This window comes from Penicillium angulare (genome assembly GCF_028827245.1).
Source record: "Penicillium angulare strain IBT 27051 chromosome Unknown utg000011l_segment0_segment0, whole genome shotgun sequence".
In the NCBI taxonomy this organism is placed as follows: Eukaryota; Fungi; Ascomycota; class Eurotiomycetes; order Eurotiales; family Aspergillaceae; genus Penicillium; species Penicillium angulare.
This window is the reverse complement of record NW_026623170.1, coordinates 594,013-619,684: the sequence shown is the minus strand read 5'-3', so window position 1 is coordinate 619,684 and position 25,672 is coordinate 594,013. Positions and strand designations below refer to the sequence as shown.

At 46.2% G+C, this 25,672-nt stretch overlaps 10 protein-coding genes across 10 annotated transcripts; 4 read left to right on the top strand and 6 right to left on the bottom strand.

Annotated features, from left to right (window-relative positions):
- Nucleotides 1-624: 624 nt before the first annotated feature.
- helA (putative DEAD box RNA helicase HelA) lies at nt 625-2,716 on the top strand (the record flags this gene model as incomplete). The annotated part of the gene is made up of 2 exons (XM_056928605.1): nt 625-989; nt 1,054-2,716. The coding sequence occupies 2 exons, from the start codon at nt 625-627 to the stop codon at nt 2,714-2,716; spliced, it is 2,028 nt and encodes a 675-aa protein (XP_056773163.1).
- A 588-nt stretch (nt 2,717-3,304) lies between these two features.
- Nucleotides 3,305-5,048, bottom strand: N7478_012390 (MFS transporter; the record flags this gene model as incomplete). The annotated part of the gene is made up of 3 exons (XM_056928604.1): nt 3,305-3,803; nt 3,898-4,096; nt 4,205-5,048. The coding sequence occupies 3 exons, from the start codon at nt 5,046-5,048 to the stop codon at nt 3,305-3,307; spliced, it is 1,542 nt and encodes a 513-aa protein (XP_056773162.1).
- A 1,080-nt stretch (nt 5,049-6,128) lies between these two features.
- Nucleotides 6,129-7,069, top strand: N7478_012389 (PLP-dependent cysteine synthase family protein; the record flags this gene model as incomplete). The annotated part of the gene is made up of 2 exons (XM_056928603.1): nt 6,129-6,794; nt 6,845-7,069. 2 exons carry the CDS (start codon nt 6,129-6,131, stop codon nt 7,067-7,069), a joined length of 891 nt encoding a protein of 296 aa, XP_056773161.1.
- A 256-nt stretch (nt 7,070-7,325) lies between these two features.
- N7478_012388 (uncharacterized protein) lies at nt 7,326-8,726 on the bottom strand (the record flags this gene model as incomplete). Its single annotated transcript, XM_056928602.1, has 1 exon — nt 7,326-8,726. One exon carries the CDS (start codon nt 8,724-8,726, stop codon nt 7,326-7,328), a length of 1,401 nt encoding a protein of 466 aa, XP_056773160.1.
- A 3,763-nt stretch (nt 8,727-12,489) lies between these two features.
- On the bottom strand, nt 12,490-13,110 carry N7478_012387 (uncharacterized protein; the record flags this gene model as incomplete). Its single annotated transcript, XM_056928601.1, has 4 exons — nt 12,490-12,551; nt 12,603-12,729; nt 12,780-13,037; nt 13,093-13,110. 4 exons carry the CDS (start codon nt 13,108-13,110, stop codon nt 12,490-12,492), a joined length of 465 nt encoding a protein of 154 aa, XP_056773159.1.
- A 1,804-nt stretch (nt 13,111-14,914) lies between these two features.
- Nucleotides 14,915-15,834, bottom strand: N7478_012386 (type 1 glutamine amidotransferase; the record flags this gene model as incomplete). The annotated part of the gene is made up of 3 exons (XM_056928600.1): nt 14,915-15,208; nt 15,288-15,502; nt 15,597-15,834. 3 exons carry the CDS (start codon nt 15,832-15,834, stop codon nt 14,915-14,917), a joined length of 747 nt encoding a protein of 248 aa, XP_056773158.1.
- Nucleotides 15,835-16,780: 946 nt separating this feature from the next.
- N7478_012385 (aminoacyl transferase sphA) lies at nt 16,781-18,279 on the bottom strand (the record flags this gene model as incomplete). The annotated part of the gene is made up of 3 exons (XM_056928599.1): nt 16,781-17,197; nt 17,266-17,408; nt 17,469-18,279. The coding sequence occupies 3 exons, from the start codon at nt 18,277-18,279 to the stop codon at nt 16,781-16,783; spliced, it is 1,371 nt and encodes a 456-aa protein (XP_056773157.1).
- A 648-nt stretch (nt 18,280-18,927) lies between these two features.
- On the top strand, nt 18,928-19,696 carry N7478_012384 (GNAT family N-acetyltransferase; the record flags this gene model as incomplete). Its single annotated transcript, XM_056928598.1, has 2 exons — nt 18,928-18,943; nt 18,996-19,696. The coding sequence occupies 2 exons, from the start codon at nt 18,928-18,930 to the stop codon at nt 19,694-19,696; spliced, it is 717 nt and encodes a 238-aa protein (XP_056773156.1).
- A 631-nt stretch (nt 19,697-20,327) lies between these two features.
- Nucleotides 20,328-23,408, bottom strand: N7478_012383 (acetyl-CoA synthetase-like protein; the record flags this gene model as incomplete). Its single annotated transcript, XM_056928597.1, has 2 exons — nt 20,328-22,726; nt 22,778-23,408. 2 exons carry the CDS (start codon nt 23,406-23,408, stop codon nt 20,328-20,330), a joined length of 3,030 nt encoding a protein of 1,009 aa, XP_056773155.1.
- Nucleotides 23,409-23,814: 406 nt separating this feature from the next.
- N7478_012382 (NAD(P)/FAD-dependent oxidoreductase) lies at nt 23,815-25,629 on the top strand (the record flags this gene model as incomplete). Its single annotated transcript, XM_056928596.1, has 1 exon — nt 23,815-25,629. One exon carries the CDS (start codon nt 23,815-23,817, stop codon nt 25,627-25,629), a length of 1,815 nt encoding a protein of 604 aa, XP_056773154.1.
- Between the last annotated feature and the right edge of the window lie 43 nt (nt 25,630-25,672).

The following is a 25,672-nucleotide window of genomic DNA, read 5'->3' as shown; positions in this document are numbered from 1 at the left end:
AGCGTAAACCCACGTTCCAGGTCTATCAGTGCTAGTCTCCACCCCACACCGGTTTTTGGAGTATAATTACATGTCAAATAATTCGAAGATATGGTTCATTGGGTGAGATTCTGTCAATTATGGATCTTCTCACTATGGTGTTTGTCAGCCCGCTCCTGCAAATAAGCAGGGATTATCAATGCATCCATTGACAGGGATTACAACCTTAAACTTTGGACGATAATGGCATTCGGAGTGTGTCCGGTTCCGCTGACATAGCTGATTTATGAGCAAAAGTCTGAATTTGGGGAGATTCTCGGAACTGGTGATTTTATTGCCAGTTTGGGAGACCTGAGTCTTCAGAAGATATTTTTTGTACCTGGAATTAATTCCAAGGTTGTTGTTAACAAAACCTCCCGAGGGAAGAGTGCATGTAGCACCTGGGCGTGTAACGCCTTCAACTCATCGCTGATTGGCGGGACCAAGGGGCAATATTTCTTGCAGCCTCAGGCATAGAAACACGGGGTCTTATCGATAACAGTCATGTGACACGTGTTTTAATTTTATCTTTTTTTTCTGGGCGCGATCGTCTGGCCTTTGCGATAACCAGCAACTTCAATTTTTTCTTCCATCAATATATACATCATGCTTGGTGTATTTCGCCAGTTTGGTGTCGCTCAGGTGCTTCGTGCATCTGTGCCTCGCACATTATCTGCTCGAGGAGCCCCCCAATTGTGCAAATGGCAACCCCCGATCTCCCGGTCTCCTGTTCTGGCCCGGTCGTTCCAAACTTCATTCCCTGCACTGAATGCCGCTTCTCAGGAGGCAGCGGCGGCAACTGAGGACGCTTCAGAGTCAGACCTGATCACCAAGTTTGCTGATCTGCAGCGTCATGAACTCGTTGATGGCGCCCTCATCCGAAACATCACTTCTCCTGTCCGTATGGGCCTGGAAACCATGACTGATGTCCAGAGCCAAACAATCAACCAAATGCTTCAGGGCACTGATGTGTAAGTACTACAAACAGGAACATCAAACCGCTCAAGCTCATGCATTTACTAACAACGTGCCTAGTCTCGCCCAGGCTAAGACCGGAACCGGCAAGACACTCGCTTTCCTCCTCCCTACCATGCAGAACATCATGAGTGACCCTACCCTTGAATTGTCCCAGAGCCGTGAGCAGCGTCGTCCCACCAAGGCTTTCTCAGACGACATTCGCGCTCTGATCATCTCACCCACCCGTGAGCTTGCTGAGCAGATTGCCGCCGAGGCTCGCAAGTTGACACCCGGCACTGGCTTGATGGTTCAAACCGCTGTCGGTGGCACTCAAAAGAGACGTGGACTTGAAATGATCCAGCGTAACGGTTGCCATTTGTTGGTCGGTACCCCTGGCCGTATTAAGGATATTCTCAGCGATCCTCGCAGTGGCGTGTCAGCCCCCAAGCTCAACACCCTGATTCTTGATGAGGCCGATCGTCTGCTTGACCAAGGTTTTGCTGAGGAGATCCAGGAAATCCAGGCTCTGCTTCCGGATCCTCTCACCGTGGACCGTCAGACACTGATGTTCTCCGCCACCGTGCCAAAGGGTGTCATGAAGATGGTCAACAACACCATGAAGCGTGACTACAAGTATGTCAAGACAGTTGGTGATGATGACGTTCCCGTTCATCTCAAGGTTCCCCAGAAGATTGTCTTCGTGCGCGGTTATGAGAATCGCCTGCCTGGTCTCCTCGAACTCATCAAGGAATACCAAGGACGTCAAGCCCAAGACCCTTCCTTGCGTCCGTTCAAAGCCATCGTCTACTTCAACTCTACTAGTGAAGTTCAATTGGCTGCCGAAATTTTCCAGAATCTTCCTCGCGAGCAGGACGGCACACGCACTCGTCCCTCCTTAGGCCGTATGCGCCTGCTGGAAATCCACTCCCGCCTTACCCAGCAACAGCGCACCTACAGTGCTGACGGATTCCGCAAAGCCGCCGAGAGTATTCTCTTCTCATCCGACGTGACTGCTCGTGGCATGGATTTCCCAGACGTTACCCATGTCATCCAAATGGGTGTCCCTAATGACCGGGAGACCTACATCCACCGAACTGGCCGTACCGCTCGTGCCAACAAGACCGGCGAGGCCTGGATCTTCATCCATGACGGCGAAATCCAGCGTATGGACGATTTACTCCACGGCATGCCCCTTCAGGAAGACAGTGAAACAATCCGATCTGCCATGGTTAACATGACTAGAGATGACATGCGCGATGTGTCTCCTGCCACACGCGAGATCATCGAACATCATAACCAAGCCGTTGCCAGTGTTTCACCTAAGCAGAAGGAGTCTGCCTGGAGATCCCAACTGGGCGGCGTTCTCCGGTCCATCAACAGCAAGCGCACCGCTTTGCATGTTCTGAACAACCTCGCTCTCCATGGATACGGCCTGCCCGCGGCCCCATCTATTGGCGCAGCACTTGCAAAGAACCTTGGAATCAGCCGCTACTCAGATCTTATCAACATTTCAGAGGGCTCTCCTCGCTCTCCCCGATCTCCCTTCGGTAGAAACTCCGAGGACTCTGGTGAATTCTCCTCCCGTCGTGGAGGCTCTTCTTCCCGCCAGTCTGGCTCAAGAGATTTCCGTGGCGGCCGATCCCGCGATGGTGGCTTCTCCGGTTCTCGATCTCGCGAGGGTAACTCTTACGGCTCTCGCTCTCGCGACGGCGACTCCTACGGCTCTCGATCCCGCTACTGATTTCATCAATCAAGAAGCAAAGGGCTTTTGATGTCAAAAGTCGTTGGATGCCGTGATTGACCCAATCAATGTTTTACCTGTTTTACAAGACTAATGTCTCCTTGTCGCAAAAGACTTCTGTTAGACTTACCATCCTTGCATCGGGCGGCGTTTGTTGTCTCTTTTCGACATCTATGTACCATATGGGCTTTTCTTTTTCTTATTATTTTCGACTTCTCTCCTCCTGTCTTATACTTTTACATATCACCTACTCTGATCTTATCATCCTGTACTAAAAGATTATAATTGACATTTCCTCTTATCCCATCTTCCATCTTAATCTCAATTCGTATGTTCAAATTGTTTTTAATCAGGAAATATTTTTCATAGCTAGCCTGAACTCGAAGTTAGATCCGGTAAAGTTCGTCGAACGCTTCAAGCTATCTCAGTCTGATGTTCCATGGAGCGAGGAGGAATTACTCAAGCTTCAGTCTTAGTGCACTATGCTGATAGATGTATGTCGTATACAGATTTAACTAAGAGATCCAGTCAAAATTGACTACGTTTGATGTTGCTCTAACATTTTTTACATTCATCTATCTCATTTATTCATGCCTTCTTAATATTTTGCTCCCCGATAGTGTCGGGGAGCACTTCACGCTGATCCCCTCTTTCTGTTAGAGAGGTTTGAACAGCTTGTGTCCCCACTGGGATTAGACCCCTGTCCCGAAGAAGAATTGACCCCAAGAAACACGTGGCAATCAATGGTACCTGTACGATAAACACCATATGACTGGCCGCCATATACGCATCCAGCACCGCAGTTGGTACTCCACCCTTCAAATTAGGAAGGGAATATGAGGACTTAGCGAGATACAATAAATTCGGCGGGAGACTAGACCTAAGTCGGGCCTGTAAGGTTGCAGCGGAAATAGCAAGGCCACACGCACCACCGGCACTGCGATTGAAATTGCGAGCTGATATGATAACAGCTCGTCTTTCTTTGACAGAGTGACTCTGTAGAGCGACTAGTGTTGGCTGAAAAACACAGCCCACGCCAATTCCAATAACAAGTAGACAAACCACCAGGACGCCAGGCGAGGTTGACCTATTGAATATGAGGGATAGTCCGGCCCCGCTAATTGTTAAGTAGTCAGCATCTTTCTTGAGAGTTTCTGTAGCGTTTTTCATCTGGTGCTTACAGTGTCCACATGGCAAACCCAAAGCGAATGACAATGCCGTATTTCTTGAAGTGGCTTATGAAAAACCCAGATCCTGCAGACATCACTGCCTGGATTCCAGCCAAAGAAGCGAATATAGCGGCAGAAGCGAAGACAGTTAAACCGTGGGCGTTGAGTAGATATAAAGGTATATAGTATACCGTGGATTGATAGACAGCCCCTAAAAGAAAAGTTTGGACAAGCAATAGAGCGATTGCTGGCGTGCGATACATGTCGACTTTGTTCATTAGTAACCACAGTTGTTATTTAGAAAAGGGTATACACTAACTTGGCATCATAGGAAGTTTTGAAAGCTTCCATTGAGAAATAAGGAAAATAACCAGAGCCACAGTTCCAATGACAAGCATACTAATCACCAAAGGGGAGTCCCATGAGAAATATGATCCGCCTCCTGAGATTGGGATAAGAAGTAGTATCGATGCGATTGACGAAGTCAATGCTCCCAAATAATCAATATCTTTAACTCCAACCTTGAAAGTAGTCTTTGGCGGTTTAGATGGGAGATAAAAGAAAGCCAAAAGCGCATTCAACGCGCCCAATGGCGCCAGCATCCAAAAGAATCCTCTCCACGTTGCCCTTGATACAAAAGCCGCGGAAAAGAATGGACCAGTCACACTTCCCAGCCCAATCATGCTTCCAACAATCCCTTGATACTTTCCTCTCTGTTCTAGCGTCACAACATCAGACAGAATAATCATCGTAAGGTTCGTAATTCCTCCGCTACCAATACCTGCCACGCCTCGAAAAACGTAGAACATCGCTGCGCTGGTACTCAACCCGCAAACAAGGTCGCCAATCGCAAGTAGAAGTACTGCACTGATGAGAACGGTCTTTCGACCGAATATATCGGATGCTCGGCCATATAGCATTTGGCATGTTGTGTTCGCTAGGAGAGATGCGGTGCCTGCCCAGGAGATTGTATCGCCGGCATTCAAGTCTGCAGCGATAGTAGGTAAAGCGGTTGATATTCCATTTTGGTCAATGAAGGATATCAGTTGGCCAAGTGATAGAATGCATAAACAGAAAATGAGCTGTCGGCTTGGTAGGAGATTTGTCTGATCGTGAAGGGCTTTCTCCGCTGTCGTCAAGGCATCATGAGGTTGGCGAGGCATCTTGTCTCCTGTCTCCTGTCTCCGATCTCGGACTGGGAAAGACGACTCAAGACGCCGGACGGATGATTTAAAAAAAAATCAAAACTCGAACTTTTGAACGCTCAATTATCGAAAGTCATGTCGCGCGAGAAAAGCTTCCGTAACAGCGGAACTCCGTTTTATCGGCTCGCTGCCGGATTATTGTGGGGGGTTGGGATTCTAGTCTATTTTCACAGACGTTCATTGGTGTGATAGCATGCCAAAGGGTCATTTTCAATCACGAATGATTGTCTCCACTTTTTTAATCCTCCGAAAATGTTGGTCTGAAATCAATATAATCAGCATGATTCACGAGTTTAAAAGAGATTTACTTTCCTCAAAATGCCAAGCCTTCGTGAACTTATGGATTCAATTGCGGGTCGCTTTACATGGGAAAGCGACCAGTTATATACCAGCTAAGCTTTTTTTTGGTGGGGAATTGTCCAAAAGCAGTGCATGAGAACGACGCCCTCTATAGCTACCAGTATAAAAATGACGAGAAAATGGTGTTTGCAACTTCGGGGGAGAGTTGAATATCTCCGGTTGGTCGGGATAGCTTCAATTTTCGATGATTTCTGAAACATTTAAAGATCATATATATTCTGATTTATTTAGTAGTCAACTTCCATGCCCTGAATACTTCGTCATTAACCTCCTTGATCATTTCTCTCGGACTGGACCTAATTTCCATTGGAGATCGACAACCTGCGAAAATCATCATGACAAAATCAGCAGATAATGGGGAAACATGCAATTTCAAAGAGAAAACTCAACCAGATAGCTGCCCCCAGACAGCTGCCCGCAGACGCCAGGGAGCTTTCCAAATTGTAATTCCTTGTCTCTTCTAGCTATCTTACTTTATACCCGAGTGGAACTAACAAAAAAACAGGCCAAAACTCTTGATTATCATCGCGGCCTTCATGCTCAGTTTACGCAGCCTGAGGAGAGCACGTAGTTAACTTTCCAGTTCTCTGTATTTTAAGGTACTAAGATCTTATGTTTTAATCCCTGGTGACCTTGTTTCAAAAAAGTCGACTGCTAAATACTTTCACGAGCATCACCATGTCAAACATGCGCCCTTCTCGAAATATCCTCAATGCAGTCGGAAACACACCTTGTGTCGAGCTGCACCATGTGGATCCGGATGGATGCGCCCGCATTTTTGTAAAGCTCGAGGGCTTGAACCCGACAGGCTCTTATAAAGACCGCATGGCTAGATCGGTCATTGAAAAGGCTGAGCGACGTGGTGAATTGAAACCAGGCATGACTGTTGTTGAAGCGACCAGTGGCAGTACTGGCTCTTCACTTGCTTTTGTTTGCGCCATCACGGGGTACAAGTTTTCTGTTGTATCATCAGATGCGTTCGCAGAGGAAAAATTGAAGACAATATCCACTTTTGGTGCGACCGTGGATATAGTCCATAGCCCGAGCGGAAAAATTACTCCCGAATTGATTCCTTCTATGCACGAACGGGCCAAGGAGCTTTCGAATGGGGATGGTTTTTATTATGCAGATCAGTTCAGTAACCCGAACTTTCTTGTTGGCTACGAAGGGTTGGGTCGTGAGATGCTGGAGCAGATTCTGGAGGGCATCGATGCTTTTTGCGGTGCTGTTGGAGGCGCAGGAATGGCTATGGGAGTCGCAAGGGTTTTGAAGAGACGCAGGCCCAATGTCATGTGGTTGTCTTGGAGCCCGCTTCGGCGCCTTTTCTTACTAAAGGACATGGGGGTGTGTACTTAGTGGAGGGTATTGGAATTGGATTTCTTCCACCGATCTAGAACATGACGCTATATGATAGTGCCCTTGCAATGGAAGAGTCTGAAAGTCGTACCATATCGAGGCGTCTTGCGAAGGAAGAAGGAATTTTGGCAGGGACGTCCACGGGCCTCAATGTAGTGACCGCTATTGAATTGGCAAGGAAGCTTGGACCTGGAAAAGTTGTAGTCACTGTTTCTTGTGATACAGGTCTAAAATATGTCCGAGGCAATTTGTATATTTCTTGATAATGGTTTGTAAATTTACAAGTTTGCAGTGGAGAAAGCTGGATTTTGGAAGTTAGCTACTAAGTTCAAAATGTCTTTATAAGTCTTCGTAGTATTCAATCCCTGACTAGTCCACTGCTCTAGCCTCATATGCACAACAATATGGCAAAATATGTACATGAATCATCCAGTTATTGGGGTATAAAAACGAGCGTATAATAACCAGAATATATGGGATAAATGGATTACATTCAGCAAACCGGGTAGGAGTATTGCTTTATTTCAAGTTATACTTGTCGACAAGGATGCTACCATGGCGGCGACTGTGTCTGTGGAAACGGCTAACTCGGCGAGAGGGAGCGTTGGTACTAGGGCCACCAACAGTCACAGCGAGACTTAAAGGATTGGCAGCAGCAACAGTACCAGAAGCATTCTCATCCGCTGGGTTGACATCGTCATACGGGAATGCGTACCCTTTACCATCGACCTCGTACTTATGAACAATGGCCGAGTAGAAGTTGGCAGGAGAGGTAGTATAGTACTCGGCGGAGCTGGGGCCGGGTTGAACGTTGCCACCATCAACGAAGAAGCTACCTCGGTTGAAGGCAGCACAAAGGCGAGCGAGGTTTGCCTTGTGAGTGTCACTACCGGTGTTGGCAAAGGGACCGGAGTTGCAACCAAAAATATCACCAATAGTAGGCTTCTGGTATGGAATCTCATCATTCTCACAGGTGAGAGTTGTGCCATCGCCAGTGCAGGTCAGGTTGCCAGCAGCTCCCTGGGTATCGATAGTCAAGGGGCTCGTGCTGGTGAAGCTACTGTAAACCTTATCAACATAGTCGTTGTAGTAGTCATCGAAACCGGCACCGCCACTCGCAACAAAGTCGTATGGGGCAAGAACACGCATAACGGTGCCGTTTATTGTCTGACAGAGCTGGTCCCACGGCATTCCATCCGAGGCAGCCTGGGCTTGTAGGTCACTGCAAACACTGGTGACGGCATCGGAACTGAGACCAAGAGTTTCTTGAGTAGTACCGTCGGTTAACGTCAGAGTCATACCAAGAGGAAGGCCCACGAAGTCGACGTAGCTGACGTCGGCGTAGAGACCGTCTTTCTCGGTGTAGGTAAGTTCAATAAATCCCCAGTTAATACCAGCACTTGGGTCTTGAGTATTCGTCTGAGAAGGCTGCACGATGGCGAAAGATCCATTGGGTGCACTGACAGTGAAGAAATCGAGTTCACCAACGGCGAACCAAACCCGGCCAGAGGAGCAATATCCAGGAAGACTGTAAGTCGTGGTTTGGCCCTGGCTATTCAGTGGGATAGTGACGGTTGCGCCATCAATTGCCAGTGGAACAGCCGTGTTTGGGTTGGTTGGGTAAAACCATGTACCGCCAGGCTGCAGCATGACGGGGGCACCGTTGGGATCCAGAGCAGTCACATAGGAGTTGATGGTGCCAGCAATGTTGCTGGAGATGACAAACTCCAGGGAAGCATCGGCGTTGGGTGAGTGCTTGGCGCTCTGAGGACCACCTTTATAGTGAGGAGGACTGACGATGGTGTTGTTGGGGCCGATTTTAACGTCTCTGGGACCTCCTGGGTGGACCTCAGTTGCAACAGCCAGCATGATACCCGCTGAAGCGGCGAGGGCAATGGCCCATTTCGAGAAACCAAACATTATGATAAAAAATGAGTGAAAAATAGTCCTTCAAGGCGAAGAAAAGGGTGTAAATGATTCAAAAGGGCGTGTTCAACACCGGGAAAGAATGAAAATGTCACAGACACTACCTACTACCAAGGCGCAAAGAGCGTGGGGGATGAAAACAGGAGAATAGAACATATGGCAGTGATGGCACTTTCGGCTCTATTTATGTAGAATATCTTATTTCGCACTTGTACAGCTGCATACATGAGGTACACAAAAGGATTCATAGATTCTGTACTCACGAGCCGTGGAGGGCGGCTTGCTTTACGAAACGAGTTTAGATCTACGCGCTATAGATACAAGATGGTGCCAATGTTCGCCCGCTCGAGGTCGTACTAAGCGGGGCATGGGGTACCTTCCGACGCTTTTAACTTCGTAAATCGCATCAAGTTAATAATTGCTAGCTCGTAGTAAGACTAACGTGAGCCAGTAAGGGCAACCGGGGAGTATCAATCAGAGGGAGTAGCAAGATATCCACCACCTCCACTAAGGGACTCACTAAATTTGCATAATGTGGTTGCAGACAAGATAAATCCTATTATTTGTTCTAATGCATTGCGGTGTTTCACCTCTAAATCGACCCTTGAACACTACCAGACAGCGCGTGGCGCTAAGCTAGTCTGTCCAATCACAATACACCTGTTCCTGGACTAGACCATACGATGATACATTATATGCTTACGGATTAATCCTTCTACCACCTTTTGCCCCTTGGCAATCAGATGAAAAAGCCTCCTCACGGCCTTTCCGCTCTAGTCTGGATCTACACGGATCTGGAATGATAAAACCAGAGGCGAAGCTTAAACGACATATCGGAGGATTTATTACGCTTACCATCATGAGTTCTTTCAGTCTACTTATAGAATGGTCTAGCGTACCTAATAAAAGCGCCAATACTTCATTGTTTCCGAATGCAATGAAGTAAACGCCAAATATTGAGCAAATTCAACTTACGGTTTTATTGTGGGTCACGGCAAGAGGATCATTCAGGTTGTCATCAATCATACACTATGCTGGTAAAAACCATAATTAATTACTAGTAGCACACAAAGTTTCGCTGTGGGCGCTTCCAGAACAGGGATCATGTAGTATTGAAGATATCTTACCTGCAGATAGAATAGAAGACCTCACGAGTGCATGGAAATATAGTGCCAATCCCGACTAGACAGCGCCTTTCAAGTTACGGAGTATTCTGAAAAGAATTCCACCGCAATTAACGGGTCATGATCCCGTCGTGGCTTCACCCCATTTGAGATTATCCCCAAGTCCCCTTCAAATATCATTGCGGCGTAGATGTAGATCCCGGAGTAACCGAATTGAAGATATCGGCATAGACACAACTTCTTGACACACATTGCATCTGAAAGACTATGCCACCTTAATTTAACTTTGTAACGTTCGTTCCTGACTCGTGCCCTGATCAATTGGAAGGGTCGCATCCCGCTAAATTCCCGGACTTAACCCCAGTGGAAGCCGGGGCAGTGCCATCACGCTCAGCTATCTGTACGTGCGATCTCCGGGGATTTGCTGTGGATCCATTTCGAAAAATCAGAGGACCGAACCGGCAATGGGCCTTTCCAGATCTACATGTATGCCGACGGTGTCCCACGATCGCTTTGTCTGTGCGTATTCAAGGATTCGGCCAACTAGTCTGGCATTGACCCCATAGGGCGCTGAGCTGTCTCCACCTTCTCTCTTCCATGCCGGCTTTAGTAAAGAGTGAACCGATGGAGCGATCCTTCTAATAAAGTCAAGATAGTGTTTCTCGTTGGGAAAGTAAGCCAGAATCGAGGAGGTGAGTTAGGGATCACAGATCGTCAAACCTTCACTTATTCTCATACATCTGCCATCTGCTCTGTACGTCGATAGTAATCCGCAATTATCGCCAGGGGTCACTAAGCTTGCTCAATGTTCCCTCTCAAGCATGTGTACAGAGTACCAAGACGATCTTCCTTGTTTGGGAGAAAGGTCCATCGGCTTTTACTACTTTTTGCGACGTGTTCCTACCACCATGGATGTTTTCCCCGAATTGGCGCTTTCTTGAAATGTCGGCATTATCATTTGTGGTGTCGATCTTATCTCCCCTTGGTTAGAAGAAATAAAATGAAGGAGGTTGGCCAGGATCAAGCATCCGTGTGGTGTTGCATGCACTAAGACCGGAGATTTGCTGGGGTTGACCAATAAGATGGCGCCATGGCCTCCAAATGGCGACGATATCTTTGACGATTGTGACCATGTGCTCGAAGGAATAATGCTCGATATTCCGCACCGACCAGATGGATTCATTTGATCGGCAGGCCTGAAAATATTCCGCGCTTTCTTCCTGCGATCATAGCTTGCCTTACGGCTGAAACTATACTCTTCCTACGAAAGACAGAAACAAAATCCAGGAATAGCGTTTCGCTGTACAATTGTCAAAGTAGAATGCGTGAGGGTGACTTGGCTAAATGATGATGTTGCAGCTCGCTTAGTCGCTTGTGCGGTTTTTAATGGACGTCGCTAGCAGTTACATCATTATACAGGCACATAAATCCAGAGATTTATTCCTAATAAGCAAACATTGAACAACCTGAGTACCATAAGAAATTGAGCTCCAAGTTTCTAGGTACTGAAGAGGGGAAATAGGCCTGTATTGGAATGTTAGTCAGAAAAACCCACAGCAAAACATCAATATCTTTCCCTGATCAACGCGGGAAATCAGAATCGCAGAACGTGATCAAAAGAGTGTAAAAAGTATATTGTGTGTTGAACTAATCGCAACGCGATACTATATAACTGAAAGAAACAAGAAAGAAAAAGGATAACAACTCCGCGACCGTAAGGGTCATTCCTAATAGGGTGAAGGTTTTTCCCCACTACACACCACCTAGGCACACAGCTGACAGTCCCAGGGCAGCAAAACAAAAGAAACAACAAAAAAAGAAAGACATAGACCAATTAATTTAAAAGTAAAAAATCAAAAAAATCAAAAAAAGTTTAAAGAAAAACAATATACAAATATAATAAACCAAATATAACAACCAGCACACTACAGAAAAGAAACCCTTAGAAATCCCTATTAGACCTGTGCGGACCCATGGGCATGCCCAATAGCAAACCTGCCCATTCATAGGCATACCCATACCATACCGCCCATAACATGCCCATAAGTGGGGTAAATAATAAGATCATGTGATTTGCATAAAACATAAAGATATATGCTTTGCTTGGCTATATAGCTGCTGTATTCAATATGTATCAATAGCTTGGTTTGCGGGAAGCTGTGGTGTTTGTACTGTTTATATCTACGGGCCGCGGCGTACGTTTGTTTTATTTGCATGTACTTAGTCTTCTCTCTCTCTGTTCTATGTATAATATAGTTGTTCCGGCTATCCTGCAGTGCCCTGCCGGCAAATCGGGCCTTATGCCTGACAGTTCCGTGAATAAATCAACCAATCAATCAATCAATCAATTATGTATCAATAGCTAATTGGCTAATAGGATAAATATACCTATAGGCATACCCATAAAACTCATTCATAGGCACCCTGTCCATAGGTGGGTAGCCAGATTCCGGCCCATGGGCCGCCTATTGCACAGGCCTAGTTCCAGCCCCGGACCCCTCACGTAAGGCACATAAACCGTGGTTAATATAAAATGCATAAATGCTTGGAAGTAGTAGGCTTCTAAGGATTAGTTTCTGTATAATTACATGAAAGAACTCTATCCAATACCACCACTCTTTATCTGCCTAACCCTAGACGTCAACCTTAACAGCAATGCATGCCTCCTCATTCATAGTACTTATTATAGTAACAGCTGGTAACTTGTTTAGCATACTCGTAGAGAACAGGAGACCAGTTGGCTTACTTAGTCTATCACCGTTACTAAGACTATCCGCAAGCTGATAACCAAGATCGCCTTCAGGTACAGCAACATCATTCTTAGAATTACCATCATGATCTGTTAACAGAAGATATCCGTTCTCAGTTCCATCCTAGAGGATCGATCAGCATATATGTAAACCATCTGGATATGAAAACAAACCAGGTTGTATTCAGTTCTATGCACAAATGGGACATCCACCTCGTAGGTGCTGGGAGAAATGTCCTCATACTTTCTACCCGTGAAGATATCGAGACCCACAAGGTGAATCTTAGTATGGCCATGCTTGCCGGTCTTAGATTCGGACATTTCCATAATTTTGCAGGGACGACCCTTAATCACGACATGGCCATTCTTTCTCATAGTAGAACAGGCTGCCGGGAAGGTCAAGTTGCCACTACTAGTATCAATTTCGAAGTCCTATAGTTAACTGTCTAATATAAATAATTTAGAATTTAGACAGAAGGGTCCTTACTTCAGCATCAGACGACATATTGGTGTTTGAAAGCGTCAGATCATAAGTAATAAGAGAGCACAGATATCAAGGGAATAATAGAGGATTGAGGACAGCAAATTATGAGATTATCTACCCTTGGGGTGTACATATTGAGATTTATATAATGCAGTAACTTTAGGTGGGTGGGGAGGGCTGAGTTTGGTCACTCAGCTATGACGTATATGGTGGGGTTTTGTGATGGTTTTTTCCGCTATTAGCTTCCAGTAAGTAGCCAACTAAGAGGCTTTACGTGTTATATGTAGAGATACCTATGCGCGTGAAGGGAGACCTTCAATCCATTCCGGTAAGTCAAAGCATTGACCCCATCCTTCTGATGGCCCACATCCACGGGTTTTCAGCTGAAAACAAACTCTACCGACAGAAGATTTGTTAGGCTAGGGCATGTTCACCCTCCAAACCCAGAACTAGATAACTATGCGTATTATATATATTCTATATATAAGCTAACGTGAACCACAGTCGCCCGAGCGGCCCTACTAAAAGTTCACTTTCAAAACAGCACTTTCTTTTTTTTAACCACAACAAATATGCCACCCCAACGATCTGATCGGAAAAGAAAAAGCCAACCGAACAGGAGGGTTATCTTTTATTAGCTATACAAGATATAAAAAATAGCAGATATCCCTCTACTGCTGCCGCTGTGCAGTCTTTTCAACTACCGGTCTTAATTTTGAAGACCCGGCTTAATAGATGTGAATCTACGATAGAAAAACAGCTAAATAGATATATATTTACTCAGGCAGAAGAAGAGTCTATTGAAAAGTGGCTACTAGATATAGATATAAGAGGTATAGCTCTCAATTTATCTATATTGTAAGATATAGCTAATTTTTTGTTTTAAGAACAGAAAAATATATCTTCTAAGATTAGGATTAATTAGTCTTCCCAATATATTAAACAATATCTAAATCTCTTAATTCGATTCTTATATAAATACAATTATTGAAGGACTTTATTAGAAGATCCTAAATGTTACGGCATACATGCATGTTGATATTCCAAAGAGAGGCTTAAAGAATAATGCATGTTGATATTGGAACGGGCAAATGAATTACCGATGGTTCCAGCCCCGGACCCCTCACGTAAGGCACACGAACCGTGGTTAATATAAAATGTATGAATGCTTGGAAGTAGTAGACTTCCAAGGATTAGTTTCTGTATAACTTCATGAAAGAACTCCATCCAATATCACCACTCTTTATCTGCCTAACCCTTTGACGTCAACCTTAACACCGAGCTCCGTGGCCCCTGGGTGACCAGCACGCACCGACCGGTCCTGTGGTTTCTTGAGCCCCCGAGCGCAATCTGCGCTGCTTTGTATCGCGCTGCTGTTCGCCCGCGACGCCGATCTACGTGTTGTTCCCACTTTCCTTCCACGTCAATTGATTGGTCGATCTCTGGACCTGTGCGTCTCCTGCTGCATTCGGATCAGCGCAAACAATCGTTTGAAGATATACAGGTCGGGACTTTGGACCTAATACCCTACGCAGTGATGGGTTTTGGGTGGGTACCCATGGGTCCCGCTGAAGACTATCAATAGAAATAGATGTAGGGGAAATGAGCTTTCTCTATGTTAACACGGTTTTTTTTAGTAAATATAACACTTCTGGAGACTAATGTCATGTACCTTCTTTACTAGTCATTACGAAACATCAACTCCAACAAGATATGATAGCATATGCACTGGATATAAATTTGGTTTCTCTGATATCCCTGTATATTCTTGAATATCCAGGAATACTGATTTCGAGCCAATTATGACCTGATGTCAACGGTCAATTCATTTGAAGTCCTCCAACAGGAATTTAATGAAGCTAACCGCAACGCTCACTCCATCATGCGGATTATTGACTCGATTCTTTGCGTCTTGCCATGCAATTTCAGTCAGTAATGATCCGCGTCTTCGATCCAGCAATATATTTGCAAACTTCGGATTGTACTCTGGATGCCCTTGCAAACTAATAACACGATTTTTGACATATATACCCTGCACTTCACAAAGATCTGAGTGTCCAAGCTTCTCAACAAACCGTGGATAGCGTGGAACGGCGTCGCGATGCATTTGATGAAGGGCCTATTAGAAGAGCCTCATTAGTACCATGACTTCATAAGACCTTGGAATTTGATGTTCCGTAGAATTTGATAACACATACCAGTGAATCACATCCAAAGACTTTTTTTCCGGTCTCTGTTAGAGTCATCGGCGTGACAGAAACTTCCCAACCGACACCACTCCTTTCTGGCATCACTCCATATGCACGTCCGACGATCTGATGCCCAAAGCACACAGCCATTACCCGAACCCGGGACTGCCCTTGTAAAATTGACTTGATGAAATCGGTGAGTTTTAATATCCAATCATTCAAGCCTGGCGTGAATGAATCATACCCTTCAACCAAGAATGGGAAGAGGAAATTAGCCAAATAATTCCCTGTATACATGGCACCCCCTGGTTCACTCACCGCCCCCTGTCACAAATATTGCGTCGATTTGCTCAACGTTCGGATATTCTTGCTTCTTCACCACATCATAGTAAGAGAATTCGAGGTTGGGTCGTTCATAAAGGCCGTCCTTCGTAAGTTTCGAGGCACCAGTCTCAAGGAACTTTGCACAGAAATCGCCTAAACTAATGAATTCTTGCTTGGCTTCTCCGAACAGCTCATCGCACTCAAGAATAGCAATACGCAAAGGGGATCGCATGATGTTCGTACAAAGAGTGTTATATAAAAACTGAAAATTGATATGCCCTTTTGAATGAACATTTAGATTATTTACCCTGTTATCTCGTTGATATATAGGCATTGCCTCCCCAGTGGGGGTTTCAAGTTGTTGGGTGACTCTAAGCGTCGGCTGAAAAAGTCTTACTTCGACCCACTCCGATCCTTCGCCATGGGATATTATCATGTACATACTGGATTATCAGGGATGCTGACGCGATTGACCAAGCGCTGTTTTAGAGAGATTTTCTCAAGACATAGCCATTCACTTTCGCAAGCATCCATCACCATGAGGTCCAACAATAATCCATCATCAGGATGTAAAAACTACATAGTTTCCTCTTGCACTTTCACGGCTGAAGTCTATTACGATGTTGGATTCGTGGATGTTGATTTACTTCTCACGCGTCTTGCACAGGGACAATCTCGTGGCTTAGCTTAGCTTACTACGTCCTAGTAAGCGCGGGTGTTTGATCCTCTTAGGCTTTGACCAACTCATTTGGACAAACGAATATCAGTACATTATGCATGTGCTCCGTCAAATTAGAGGGGGATTGTTGGAATAATCACCTAGTTAAATCTAATATAATAATATATTTCTTTACGGGCATTCCGACAATCATATGAGGGCAATCCTCCAATATTGGCTTTCTCTGAGCTTGTGTAGCCCGTTGAATAGAAACTTGTTACATACACATGTGCACACAGCCTCCAATTTGACAAATAAATATATGATGAAGTTATTTCTCAAATATGCTATCAAATTCTCATCATTGGAATGCGTAAAAACAGTATAATCGAAGCCAGGAAGTCACACATACGCTATTGTCCATGTACAGGGGTAGTGTCAATATCTCTGAAAATCCCCAGTAATGTGTAAACCTTATTATTTCTTTTCAGATCAGCATGAATCATGCTCTCTGAATAACTTATGTCTTCATAGCATAAACCTGGCGAGCGGCGCTCGGAATGACATTCCCCGTCTGACCATCCTCGATTTCCAACATTTCTTGAGCCCACTCACAGATGACGTTGGCTAAAGTCTCCGCTTGTTCTAAACCATTATGCGCGTGGAAAACCAGGCGAACACGGCTTTTTCCTTTCGGAACGACCGGGAAAGACACGTTATACGCGTTGATATTGTTAATCATCAAATGGAAGAAGAGGTACAACTCATGCTTAGGACGCGTCAATACTGGTACGATGTGAGTAAGAAGCTCAATGTCCTCATAATCCGCGGCAAGAGGAATGTTGAGAATGCCTTCATCCACGGCCTCATCCCATACAGGGTGAGCGGTAATAGTTTTGAGAAAGTGCCTGACACTACTTTGTATTTTGTCCATTCCCTAGAAAAATGTTAGCAAGGGAGACCAGACCCCAGGAAGTTAGAGAGATTTGTCGAAGAAGGTCTTACTTTTTCAGCCTCACCATTTCTCAATAGCTGGTATCCAGCACGCATCGATGCCACCATCGGGAACGATGGTGCGCCGCTGTATATGGCAAAGCGAGCATTGCTAATCAGCCGGTCTCGAATGGTCTTGTTGCATAGCACAACACCTGTTGGTGGGGAATTTAGCCCTTTTCACACGCGATGTGTACTCATGAGAAATAACTCACCTCCAGTCGACCCCAAAGCTTTACTGCACATGTGAATGCGAATGGCTATCTCCTTTTCTAGCCCCAGCATATTTACTAGGCCCGCTCCTCTTGGTCCAATAACACCGTTACTATGAGCCTCATCGATAATGAACTGAGCATTACCAAGAGGGAACAACTCCTTCACAACTTGAACTAGCTCTTCTAGTGGGCAAATGTCACCATCCATACTATACACGGATTCTACCGCGACGAGGATCGAGTGCTTTCCCGCCGCAAAGGCTGGGTGCGACTCTTTTAGTGAAGTAAGAACCACACGGAGAGAGTCAGAGTCATTATGCTTGAAGGGCATCCGATGTTCAGCCAGTGATAGTTTCATGCCTTCATGAGTACTCGCGTGGACAGCTTCATCATACACAATTGCATCGCCAGGCAAAGTGACCGCAGCCACTGTCCCTGCATTAGCCATGTACCCCGAGTGCGCCATATAGGCTGTTTCTGCCCCGTGGAAATCTGCGATTTCTTTCTCAACTTCAATGAGGTAGTCGTAGTTGCCGTATTGGATCCGGGAGCCCGAGGCACTTAGGCGAAAATTTTCATGGCGAGCTAACTCCTCCTCCAAGGCCTCACGAATGCGACCGGAGCGGCTGAGACTCAAGAAATCACTAGAAGTGAAGTCCAAAACGGAGTCATCCCAGCGAGGTTTCGCAACGAAGAAGCTATGTTCTGCGCGCGAAATGTCCATAGCTTGTTCCAGGTTGCGATAAAAAGCCGGTTGATCTTTCATGGCAGCAGCCCGAGGCTTGTGGTCCTGTAGCCACTTCGTGAGCATTTTGTCGGCATACATTTCTAATGTTTTATCGAAATCGCGTTGTTGGGTACATGCAGGGGTGGAAGATTCTTCAATCTTGGTGAAGCTCGCGCGAAGAAAATATGGCACATTCAACCCTGGAAGGTCCTCGTATATTCGATTTGAACTTGAGGCATCGACGGCTTGACTTCAATATTTTCATGGAACTATCTTGCAGCATAAACTATTGTGGTGGTCGCTGGTGCAGTTTACGTTACAGTTCTAGGGACCCATTTGCTTACTAGGCTTTCAGAATTCTGGAGATCTATGAGCATGGAGCTTACTACAGAGCTATGTACTCAGCACTTGGCATAGGCAAATTACCGCAACGACGACCCGCCGATCAAAAAAATTACACCTGCCGCTACGTAAGAAATTTCAACTTGTCCATAATCAAATTGCTTACGATTGCTGATCCATACCAATTATGTTCGCGGGTCGAGCGCCTGCATATGCAAGACGGAGGCGAGGAACAATTGAGGGAAGAGGAAATTGAGATCAAAGACTAGATCCAGCCTTCGAGCGGTTGAACAATTCGAAATTTGAACCAAACTCAATGTGAAAATCTCCCAAAGCACTATCTTCTCTGCCTAATTAAGTTCTGGGAAACCCAACATCACACGTTTTACAATGACAAAAACAGAAAGTAATGATTTCCCACTTCAGTCCTTCATTATTCAGACGCTAACAATCACCAGATCCTAATGGAGGCTCAACTCAGATCAAGGGTCAATACGTGACCCTGGAGCTCATCAATCAATCGCACATTGCGTCGCTGTTCAAATATCTCGGTTTTCCAGACAACAAACAAATTGTCGACTATGTGCAGGGATTTCCATACGTCGAAAATGAAGAAGAGCTCGCCAACCACCTTTTTGGCTCTTTGCGCGAACATCCAGACCTCACTATCTATGTCATAAAAGCATGCGAGGCTCAGCTAGGCCCACCGTCTTTGTCCGACAGCAATTCCCACACGTCTGTTCTTGGAATTTGTGGCTACCGGCTTGACCCGCCAGCCAACATCGCCAAACTGGACGACATTATACATTCTCCACTGCTGCAACGTACTTATGCCGCCACAGAAGCACAATACCTCATGCATCGTCAATTGTTTGAAGGACTGCCAGTGGCATACCGTAGGGTCTGGGTTGTTTCTAACTCATTTAATTTCAGATCTCGGCAGTATACGGAGCGGATAGGTTACAAGTATGAAGGGACCTTTCGCAAGGATAAGATTACCCGCTGGGGTACCACGCGAGACTCAGATTGCCTGAGTATGCTAGACGAAGAGTGGCCTATCAACAAAAGAGTGTTGCTAAAGTGGCTAAATTCGGCCAATTTTGACACTTATGGGAAACAGATCAAGAAACTTGACGAAATAAGAGCCCAGGAACTGTGAAAATCACTGGAAGCTGTCAGTGTGTGTTAGTCAATTACTGCCCCTAGGAGCAATATGAAATAAAAATACTCCCTATGTGCTGCTGCGGCGAGGCCTTGAATTTATACGAAGTACTACTGGTAGCAACAGTAAGTGAGACGATATGCCTATGTCAATCATTCAAGTTCACTTGTGGACAAGCTCACGTCGCGCTATAACTCAATGCTTGAACGGTGTGCGTGGTCTACAGGCCCTTTACTTCAAAGAAGCACATTAACCAATTATTTATGGAAATACTAGCATCTTTGAAGGCGCACAGTATTCAACGGTGCATTCAATCAAATGATGTCTTTCTTTCAATGTAATATAGTCAGTGTACGCTGAGGGCTGTAGATAAGAGATACCTTAGGCAACATCAGCTCGTTCATCGTCGCTTCCTCGGAGGCAACATCAGCTCGTTCATCGTCGCTCCTTCGGATCTCTCTCGCTCTCTCTCTCTCTCTCTCTCTCATCCGCACCACTCACTGATATACATCCACATCCATGGGTCTTCCTCCTGTCCATGTTTTTCTAAATGGTGCATTATTGACCTTCTCTATGTTGTGCGCCCAAAATAATGATATAAAGACGCAAAGTACTCGATTGTTTTTGGCTAGCTCAAGAGCAAATCTTGTAATTTCGTGTTGTTCGGGGCATTAGTGAGTCTCGCAAGTACCCCCGCTGCGACCGTGCCTACTTCCTTGCCCCATTCAACGTCCACCACTCTCCGGTCAATCTCCAGAGTGGCCTCCACAGCCTCACTACCTTCTAATTCTCGCTGGACTCTCCATACCATTCCTATTGGCTCCGCTTGACCAGTAAGTCTGTCGTGAATCTCCCAATTAGCCGGTGACTGTTGCGTGTGGAGAGAGGCCACGACCACCGACTTGAAAAATGCCGCGGGACAGATCGATGCGTCCAGTGACGGGGACAAGTTTTCAAGCTCCGAAACCCTGTGCAAAGTACTGTGCATGCTGGTTAACCATCCTTGTAGTTTTCCTCCGAGTGGGATTGTCGTAGCAAAGGGCACGCGGCAGTTCATGGATGCTACAAGCGATGGTGCTTGTGGCCAGGGGGCCATCCGGCCCGACCGACTGAGAATAAAAGACGAAACATTGGAACCTGTGTACCTGGCTAAGACGAGTGCCCACGCAGCAAAGGTAATCGTCGCACTTGAGATGCCATACTTGGTCGCTGACGCCTCAATGGACTCAACAGTCTCTCCAGTCGCGAACGGCATTACCAGCCAGTCACCCTGAACGGATGTCTGTGGGGGACGGAAATCAAACAATGATCTTTCACTAAGGGGATTCATCATGCGCTCCCAAAATTCGGTCGCTGTGGTCAGATTTTCGCTCTTGTACTTTTGCATAAACCGCGCATAATCCTTGATGCGCGGACCAGGTGTCAGCTCTTTCTTCGACAGAGCTTGCTCCAGGTCATTCATCAGCATGAGAAGTGAGAAAGGGTCCCCGAGAACGTGCTGCACCCGCCAGACAAAACCTATAGCTTTACGGTCCGGCGCGTATACACAAGTCATATGACAAAACGGTACATCAAGACGAGGCTTCTGGATGGTCTTGTGATGTGCCCACACCTGGTCCTCAAAAGACAAGAGGGTGCTTCCGAAGTCTTCGGTCTCAACACCAATTTCTTCCCAGTCCATATTGAGGTGATCAATGTCATGTAGAGTCCAGTTTTGCATGTCGTATCGTGTTTTGAATACACTGTGCGCTGAAAGAGTGCTTGTCCAAGCGGCTTTCAATTCGCTTGGGGTTGGAATAGAATCGTGTGGCCCCTTGAATTTGGCACTCACCACGAGTGAATTTATCAGCGGATTCATTTCGGTCTGGCTCAGCATGATCCTGTGCATATCGTGAACTGGCACTAATTCAGATACAGCACCATTGGAATTCGTTGCCTCATGTTCGTTGACATTGACGAGCTTTGCTTGAAGCCTGTCTATAGTGTCTTCACTGAGAATGTAAGGGATATTGATTGTATAACCTTGTTGTGCCAGAAATCTTGACAGGCGTATAGCCGCGAGTGAATTGCCTCCGAGATGTGCGAAGGATGAATTCCTGTTGAGATTTCCGAAGGGGACTTGGAGGCATTTGGCAAATGCCCAGCGTAGCGCATCGTATGATGAATTGCATATTAAGCTATTTAATTCTGCATCTTCCTTGGCCATTCTGCATTCCAATTGAGCACTAAGGGCAACTCGATCAACTTTTCCATGCGCCGTGAGAGGGAATTGATCCACTGCAACGAACTCGTCCGGGACCACAAATGGGTCAAAGTTTTGTTTCATAAACAAGCGCAGTTCATCAGTTTTGATATAGGCTGGCTGCACGAATCCAACGAGTTTGTTTCGCCACATAAAAGCAGAAGCTGCTCGGACATTGGCAAATCGTAGAATTCCAGACTCAACTTCTGTCTCCAAGTTGACGAGAAATCCTCGATTCTTTACCATGCGGTCCGCTCGAGCAATCCATGATAGTCCACTTTTGGTCCTTTTGGCCAGGTCACCAGTTCTGTAGACACGCTTCCCATTCCATTGAATGAATTTCTTGGCTGTAAGCTCGGGGTTATTTAAGTATCCCGCAGCTAAACAAGGTCCGATTATCAAAATCTCGCCAGTGTCGGTTTCTTGCAAATTCTCGTCAACTATAGCTACCTCTACACCAGGAATCAATACCCCAAGGTCTGGCTCCGTGTCATCAGGAACCCTTCCGAAAGAGATGATAATGGTCGCCTCCGATGGGCCGTAGGTATGGATTACCTTTCGCGTAGGAGTAATCCATTGACGTGCAATGTCAAAGTTAGTGGCTTCGGCACCTAAAAAAAGACTGCTAACCTTTTCATACGGCCCTGCTGGGTCTAGACTAGCAAGCATAGACGGTGTCAACATCAGGTTGTCGCAGGTGGTGGAAAGTTCAGGGAACGATGACCATGTAGCCATGACCAAAGATCCTCCTCTTGTAATTGTCGTCCAGATCGTAGCAGCGCAGGCTATATTGAGACTTAGTTACTTCATGAATTGACTAAGATTGGGTTTCTTACCATCAAATGAAATTGAGAATGCTAGCAACACACGCTGGCCAGGGGCTGTGTTAAAACAATCGCCATCTCTAAGTGAAACAAACCCATAGAGGGCCCGATGATATATCATTACTCCTTTCGGTTTCCCGGTTGTTCCAGATGTAAAGGTGATATAGACTAGCGCTTCCGCCACGAGGCTGCGGCGGATGGTGTCCAGCTGGCAGCAAGTATCATCTTTGTCGTGAAACGGTAATTCAAGCCATCGCTCTTGAAAAAATACACAAACCGGTACTTTTCGTGTGTCCAGTTTATCTGTCGCAATGGCAACCTGCGATGAGATATCCTCAAGCGTGGCGTCGATTCTTGCTTTACTCCAAGCCGCCATATCAATTGGCACATAGCACGCACCAACCCTGAGAACACCCAAGATTGCCGGAAGGAGCTCTAGCGACATTTGTGAAAGAATTGGAATTTTGTCGCCAGGTCGAACGCCAACTGACAAAAGAGCTTTACTGACATGGAGCGAAGCATCTCGTAAACTAGCATAGCTCAGCTGTTGGCCATTCCACTCAGCTGCAGTTGCATTAGGTGTACTCGTCGCCCAGGTATCGACGAGATCAACAACTGTCGTTTCCAGGTGGACGATCGCCATCGCGTACGTGAAGTTCTGGGATCTTCTAAATCTTGATTCTATCGATTGCAGTGGCTAAGGGCACAAAGGTTCCGCTTCCGCTGATATAACTATATCAAACGAGGATGGAATGAAAGAAAATCAAAATTAAAATTAAGAGACTTAGCCTCAGATGATTGCGCCCGCTCACTATGTTGTGCACTATCAATTGCCAACAAGTCTAATTGAAGCGATGTGTTTATTGCTTAGTATGCATCACTAAGCGTAATGGATGGGTAGTAAGCGTCAGTGCGCAAGTCGTGGCAAGCTTGGAGTGAGAGGATTGCATGATGCTGGCGGGGTTGACCAAGAATCTTGTTCATTTCTCATATCTTAACAGACAAAATCATAATGGCCAAAGTGCAAAGAATACCATTCTTACGTCAAAATGAAGTTCCTTATCAGTACAAACGTTGAAAAATTCCGGTCCGTGCTCGGAGACCATGACGCTTCGCAAGTTTCCTTTTGTCAACACGACACTGCAATCGCCGAACAAATCAACGGCCTGTATACGATAAACGTTTGGATATGCGAGGGTAGCGAAGTTACCGAGGAGCTACTGGATCAGTGGTTGGACCGGAATCGCAATTCCCCGAAGGCGCTACTCGTACACGACACCACGCTCATACCTCAGCTTGAGAAGCTCTTCAAGGGGCGCGCGGCTAAAATCCAAGCAATATCTAAGCAAGACGATTGCGACTCTTCATGGGTCACGTCGACTCTCCGAGAGGCAGAGATGGTTTACGCTCGCGGTTGTGCCCGTGGTGCAAGTCAAAGCAAGGAATCACTTCCCAAAAAGACAGTCTTGCTTGTTGGAGCAGGCATCATGAATCTTGTGGCGGCGGAATTCCTCGCTACCCAGGGTTTTAAGGTGCGAGTTGTGGATGCCAGTCCAGATCCCCGTACTTGCAATGATTGGACTCGCCAAGGTGTTACTCACGGAGGCGGCGATGCTCGTATGTTCACCTACACCGAAGCGGATAGTTACAATGAAAGGAGTAGCTCCATCTACCGTGGTATGCGACATGTTTTTCGCAAGACTACTCTCAATGGTGGCTGGAGCGTGAAATCACCATTGAGCTTCAACGCTGCTGAAATTGCTTGGGTCAATACTTTTGAGCAGACTCCAACTTGGTTGGCGCAGGCTATGAAAGAGGATATCTATTACGTTAACAGCGAGGCAGGAAAGCTCTGGGAGGAATTTATGAGTCGATCTCCAGAGCTGTTTGAAGGGGTTTTGCTTCACGGCGACATCTTGCGCTTGTATGCGGAGGACATCGCGCTGAATGGGGCTCATGAAGTTAACCGAGCGCTTGGGGCCGTTATTGATGAATTCTCCCTGAAGAAACTCCTAATTGAATGGCCTGTATTTGATGCAGCTGCAAAGTCAAGCCATCTCGCCGGTGGACTCACCGTCAAAGGCTTTACACTTGGAATTCACTCATTCGTGAACAAGCTGATCGATCGAATCATCGAGCTCGATGGCGAGTTCATTTGGGACTGCCGTGTGCAACGGATTCGACGTAGCGCTTCTGGTGAGGTGACCTATCTGGAATCTCAGCAAGGACCTTTGCAAGCAGATCATTTTGTGATAAGCACAGGGGTTACGCGGAATGGTTTGCTCCGCGGAACAGCCTCAGATGGCCTCGTGCACGGCGTTTTGGGCGTGTGGCTACAGATCCCCAACTTGGGTCCGGCGATAAAGAACTCCATCAAGATTCATCGTCGCGGCTTTCTTGTGGAAGACATAAACGTCACCGTATCGAAAGATGGCAAAACGGGCGAAGATATACTCATCTTGGGTGGTGGATACGGCTACGTTGGGTTGGATTACCCGTCACCAGACAGTTCTGAATTTCAAGCACTCTTCGAAGAGCTGGAGGAAGTTGCAAACATCTACTTCCCCGAAGCATATCGTCGTGCGAAAAAACAGGGTACTCTATGGCCGGAGGGGGAACGGAAATTTTGCATTCGTCCGTTCACTTGTACTGGGTTAGGAATTTTCGAAGACATTCCTACAGCAAGCGGCGGCCATCTCATCATTACCGGTGGGAACAACACAGGAGGATTTGCTCAATCCCCGGCCATTTCTAGAGCGGTCTATCGCGCTATTGTTGGTGAACACGATCCAATCCATGTCCTCTTCAGTCCTCACCGCAGCAAACTTATTGAAGAGGTACAGTACTCTAAGGCCACTCTATAGGCATCCTCTATGCTGCTCATTCAGAGGAGCTTGGTGTAGTTAA